The sequence below is a fragment of the Silurus meridionalis genome, chromosome 18 (assembly GCF_014805685.1).
Source record: "Silurus meridionalis isolate SWU-2019-XX chromosome 18, ASM1480568v1, whole genome shotgun sequence".
NCBI classification, from domain to species: Eukaryota; Metazoa; Chordata; class Actinopteri; order Siluriformes; family Siluridae; genus Silurus; species Silurus meridionalis.
In genome coordinates this window covers 1672752-1678751 of record NC_060901.1, presented here as the reverse complement: position 1 = coordinate 1678751, position 6000 = coordinate 1672752, and the positions used below count along the sequence as shown (strand labels likewise).

The following is a 6000-nucleotide window of genomic DNA, read 5'->3' as shown; positions in this document are numbered from 1 at the left end:
ATGGAAGGATGTATGGGTGAGTAGATGATTGGATGAGGAGATGGAGGATGGATGGGTGAGAAGATGATTGGATGAGGAGATGGAAGGATGGGTGGGTGAGTAGATGATTGGATGAGGAGATGGAAGGATGGATAGGTGAGTAGATAATTGGATGAGGGATGGAAGGATGTATGGGTGAGTAGATGATTGGATGAGGAGATGGAGGATGGATGGGTGAGAAGATGATTGGATGAGGAGATGGAAGGATGGGTGGGTGAGTAGATGATTGGATGAGGAGATGGAAGGATGGATAGGTGAGTAGATAATTGGATGAGGGATGGAAGGATGTATGGGTGAGTAGATGATTGGATGAGGAGATGGAGGGATGGATGGGTGAGAAGATGATTGGATGAGGAGATGGAAGGATGGGTGGGTGAGTAGATGATTGGATGAGGAGATGGAAGGATGGATAGGTGAGTAGATAATTGGATGAGGGATGGAAGGATGTATGGGTGAGTAGATGATTGGATGAGGAGATGGAGGGATGGATGGGTGAGAAGATGATTGGATGAGGAGATGGAAGGATGGATAGGTGAGTAGATAATTGGATGAGGGATGGAAGGATGTATGGGTGAGTAGATGATTGGATGAGGGATGGAAGGATGTATGGGTGAGTAGATGATTGGATAAGGGGATGGAGGGATGGATGGGTGAGTAGATGATTGGATGAGGAGATGGAAGGATGGATAGGTGAGTAGATAATTGGATGAGGAGATGGAAGGATGGGTGGGTGAGTAGATGTTTGAATGAGGAGATGGATGAATAAAGAGTGTATCTGTTGTTGACTGTAACAAAGATGATTTTGTGTGTGTGTGTTTTCAGGGTCAGACGGCGTTGGATGTGGCTGATGAAGATGTTTTGGGATATTTAGAAGAACTACAGAAGAAACAGAACCTGGTGAGAATTTCTTCCAGAGATAAAATGAGGAGTAATCTGCTGCTGATATGGATATTAATGATGATTTGGGAGGATGAGGATGATGGTAAAGGGGATGGTGAAGAATGAGGATGATGAAGATGATGATCTGTTCTTGTCCTCCAGCTGTTGAGTGAGAAGAAGGATGCTAAGAAATCTCCTTTGATAGAGACCACCACTACAGCAGATAATAACCAGTCCACTAAACCTGCTGTAAAAAGGTAAGGAACACACACACACACACACACACACACACACACACACACACACACAGTTTTTCACACTCTATTTCATGGTGATGTGTGTGTTGTTCCCCTCAGCAGTAAGGAGACGTTGTTGTTGGAGGTGGAGAAGAACGCTCCTCACATCGAGAACCTGGAGTCAGAGAAAGCTGACGAGGAAGACGAGGGGAAGAAAGACGAGTCCAGCTGCTCCAGTGAGGAAGAGGATGAAGACGACTCTGAGTCTGAGAATGAAGCAGGTGAGAGACACACACACACACTTCATCTCAGAGCAGTTCAGTAGGATTAAGGTGCGGTGACTGGGCAGGTTATGATAGATCTCACTCCAGACGTCTGTCTGCTCTCTAAATAACACGTACAGAACTCAGACGTGTGAAGTGTGGAATAGGAGCCATGATGGTTCAGGTTCACTTTCACTTTCCAGAATCTTCTCTGCTCCAAAACAACCTCAAACCATTAAACCTCCACCTCCATGTGTGAGTGTGGGGGTGAAGGAGTCTGATCACATCTTCTCTCCTGTTCTCCTTCTCACACAAGTTCTTCTGGTAGACACAAAAATGTCCCATTTGAACTCCACAGAACTTCTTCCTGTGTTTTTGTCTTTAAACTAAACAAAACCATAAAGTCTCGTTTTTTCCACACTGTTTACATCATATGATTTAAATTAATATTTAATTACATTTATTTTTATAGTTATATTTATAAAAGAATTCTATTTATTTACGTTTTATTTACATTTACTAAAATTTTTACTGTATTTCATATTATTGTTTTTTTACTGTAATGATATTAAATCACAGTTTGTGAAATTATTTTTATATGATTTATTTATTATTGTGATTTTGTTTGCTTTTTTACGTGTATTTTATTTTTTGTATCTTTGTTCCAGATAAAACCAAATCAGTCGCTCCGGTCAGTAACTCCACCAGCGCTGTCCCCGCCCCCTCCACCATCCCAGTCTCCGCCTCCAGCAACACTCCAGCCACGCCCACCTCGCCTGTCAAAAAGGTACACACACTGATCACATGATCTCTTACTAATCACATGATCACACTGTAGGACCGGTGCAGATGGATTTATAATAGCAGGTGTGGAGGTTAAAGCTCTGCCGCAGCAGTGCACTAGCACTCCGCTACTGTACCACTTAGCCTCGCTCTGATTGGCTGGAGTGGGATTGAAGTGATGTCATTGTGATGAGCCACTTTACATAAAAATTGGGGATCTTTTGTGAGAGTGTGTGTGTGAGAGTGTGTGTGTGTGTGTGAGTGAGAGAGTACAAATACAAATTATCAAAACGTTTCGAGAATAGTTTCAACACGTCAACAGATGGCAGCACAAGGCTGCACGCAAAGTCACAGGGAGCACCGACCTTCGTTCAGCGAAAGTGCCCGGATCTGTGGATTTCTAGTTTTGAAACCTTTTGATGCTAGTTAGTTAGCTTATTTTTTCTTCAGTCATTCAAACATAACATACACAAACAGAATGTTTATAGTACAGCAATGACTGAAGGGGTTTAGACTGAAGTGAAACACTTATTGATGCCTAACCCAATTTACAACCAATTTTAAATACCCAGCATGAGGCAACAATAATCAGAAAGCAGCAAAGTGAAAACAGATATAAGAATATTACCAGCTCTATATGAACAGCTCATACAGATAACATTAATACAAATATTTTTCAAATAGAAGCCATTACTAATAACATTACACAAATCACCTTGTCTATTATCCTCTAAACATTCCATTACCCTAATACTGCCATGTATCATTACGTAATACACCGGCCTTCTACTAGTTTTAATGATCTTTATATTAAACTGAACAATATCATTCTAATGCATTATAACTACCAATCACATTTAATTTGAAATTTTTTTTCAACACCTTTATTGATATAGATTGTTTTATTTTGTCCTCCAGACTATTCCATAGATTGTCTCCTCTAACTGAGAAACACCTCGCTTTAGTATTGGTCCTAACTTTATTTTTTTGATAGACCCCGATTCCTCTCAAATTATATCGAGTCTCTCTTGGCTTAAACCTTTTCTGAATACAGACTGGGAGCTTAAGATTGTGAACCTTATACATCATTACAGCTGTGCTTAGATCAACCAAATGCCACCTCGTACGTGTGTGTGTGTGTGTGTGTGTGTGTGTGTGTGTGTGTGTGTGTGTGTGTGTGTGTGTGTGTGTGTGTGTTTGTGTGTATGTTACTGTGTTGCCTTTTGATGTACCTTTTAGAAGAACTGTCTGTTCTCACAAATAAATAAGCAAACACAATCATTTCACTCTTCCACTCCTGTTTTATCTCTTTTCCTCCCTCCATCTCTTCCTCTTTTATCTCTTCTGCTCTGTGGGTGTGTGTGTGTGTGTGTGTGTTCTGTAGTGTGAGTATGTATCTGCCCCGGGAGAGGCGTGTCCTGCATTGTGGCGTCAGGGTTTGAGAAAAACAGGCATTTCTCTTGTGCCCAGTAAAGTGATGGTGAGGCTTCCAGTGTGCCCCCTCTCGAAACAAACCCCTCCCATTACCCCTCTCGAAACAAACCCCTCCCATTACCCCTCACCTAACCAATCAGAGCTCAAGCTTGGCCATGTGCGTTCTGCTTGGTGACGTCACTAAACCGTGTTTTGATTCTCATTAGTTCTGCTGTGGTTCTTCTAATCATCTCCTCAACCAATTAAACATCTGAATCCATTATTTACACACAGCTGTGTGAAGACTCTCACACACTAATACACCTGCGTGTGTGTGTGTGTGTGTGTGTGTGTGTGTGTGTGTGTGTGTGTTACCATGAGGTTTAAACTTCAGAATCATGTTTTCTCCCCCCACTCCCCCTCCCCAGGTGAGTGTAACTGCAGGAAAAGTGTCTCCTAAAGAGGAGGAGAGGAAGGACGAGTCTCCGGCGTCATGGAGACTGGGCCTGAGGAAGACAGGAAGTTATGGAGCGCTGGCAGAGATCAGCGCTGCTAAAGAGGCTCAGAAGGAGAAAGACCTGAGTGGCGTGATGCGCTCCGCCTCCTCGCCCCGCCTCACCTCCTCACTGGATAACAAGGACAAGGAGAAGGTAGGTCACACACAGAGGCTAAGCCCACTTTTACTCAAACTGACACAGGACACACCCACATCTACTGAAACCAAGAGAGGACACACCCACTTTCATTGAACCTGCCTCTTAAAACAGAGACACTGAGACCACGCCCACATTACTGAAAACTGACAGATGACACCCGCTAACACTGAAACAGTCACTGAGACCACGCCCACTTCACTGAGACTGTCAGAGAGGCTATGCCCACTTTTGAACTGACAAGAGGACACGCCTCTTTTCCTGAGATTGACACACAGAAGCTACAGCACCATAATGAGGGCAATACACACACACACACACACACACACAGAGTATAATGTGTGTGTTTTGTGTTCAGGAAAAGGAGAAATCTCTGGCATATGTGGTTCCTACTTTCCCCAGAAGACACCCGAGTGTATCAGACATTGATGAGAAGGAAAACAGGTTTGTGTGTGTGTGTGTGTGTGTGTGTGTGTGTGTGCACTGTGAGTGCCCCCTCTGCTGTTCACTGCTGTGTGTTGCAGTGTGAAATGAGACGTAGCTCAACGTGCAGCAGTTTCACTTTATTCACATTATATATATATATTTATATTTTATATTATATACATAATATTCTCTATAATACCAGGAGACTTTCTTCATTATTAACCTTTTTAATTAGTGTTGATACTTTAAAGTAATTTTAATAATTTTATAAAAAATTCTAAAGTTTTTAAAAATTAAGTTATTCAGGTAAAAGATTAGACTTATTTCTCTTACCACTAAAACACACACACACACACACACACACACACAGCACTGTGTGTGTACATGCCATGGTTCTACTGTAGTCTCTGGTTCTCAGGGACTCGGCGGCTAGCCTGGTGCGCAGTGGTTCTTACACACGGAGACGCTGGGATGAGGATCTGAAGAACAATGACACAACCTCCTTGAACCGAACGTCCAGCTACCAGCGCAGGTTAGCCTTCATCTAGAACGGAGCTCTGCCCAGTCTTTAACTTTCAGCCTGGTTCTTAATCTAGAACAGATTCGAGTCTGGTTTTTAATCTACTTCTGAATTTAGCATAGCCTTAATTTAAAACTAAAAGTTCAGCCACAGCTTTATCTAGAGCAGAGTTTGGCCGTAGCTTTATCCAGAACAGCCTGTTTTTTTAAATTTTCTATTAAGCATAGTTTTTATTTAGAACCAAAAGCTCAGCAGGTTTATATAGAACAGAGATCACCTCAGCCTTTGTCTAGAACTGAGCATTCAGTGGCCTTCATAGAATCAACTCAACCCTGACTTTATCTAGACTTTATTGAGTTCACCCCAACCGTTATCTAGAACACAGTTCAGTCTGGACTTCACATAGAACAGAGTTCAGTCTGATTTTTAATATACCAAGCTCAGCCACATCTTAATCTAGAGCAGTTTACTGCAGCCTTGATCTAGAATCGAGCTCACATTGGCCTACATGTGGAATCCAGCTCAGCCTGTTTAGAAACTGAGTTTTATACCCTGATGTTTTTTAGTTTATCCCAGTCTTTATCTGGAAAACAGCCCAAGCCAGTCTTCATCTAGTAATACAAGCAAAACGTTAACCAGAGCCAGATATAGTTTGTCCTTTATCTAAACATTCTAGAACTGGATGTGGAAGGAGCAACATCTCTGAAACTAGCTTTAATCTAGACTTGATGGTAGTGTTTTATCAGGTTATTGGAGCATGTGCAGAGAAGCGCGTGCTCATTATTTTT

The 6000-nt window shown here is 42.1% G+C and overlaps 1 protein-coding gene across 12 annotated transcripts in view; it reads left to right on the top strand.

Annotated features, from left to right (window-relative positions):
* ppp1r12a (protein phosphatase 1, regulatory subunit 12A) overlaps positions 1-6000 on the top strand; it is a 53367-nt gene that overhangs the window by 25444 nt on the left and 21923 nt on the right. For 8 of the 12 annotated variants that reach the window (XM_046872727.1, XM_046872734.1, XM_046872732.1 and 5 more), the window contains exons 6-13: positions 862-936; positions 1081-1175; positions 1275-1435; positions 2086-2204; positions 3585-3680; positions 4042-4263; positions 4625-4710; positions 5111-5224. In XM_046872727.1, the coding sequence (XP_046728683.1) occupies positions 862-936; positions 1081-1175; positions 1275-1435; positions 2086-2204; positions 3585-3680; positions 4042-4263; positions 4625-4710; positions 5111-5224 (968 nt within the window). The remainder of the gene's footprint in view (positions 1-861; positions 937-1080; positions 1176-1274; positions 1436-2085; positions 2205-3584; positions 3681-4041; positions 4264-4624; positions 4711-5110; positions 5225-6000) is intronic. The other 4 variants (XM_046872730.1, XM_046872736.1, XM_046872725.1 and 1 more) reach the window with 3 other exon arrangements.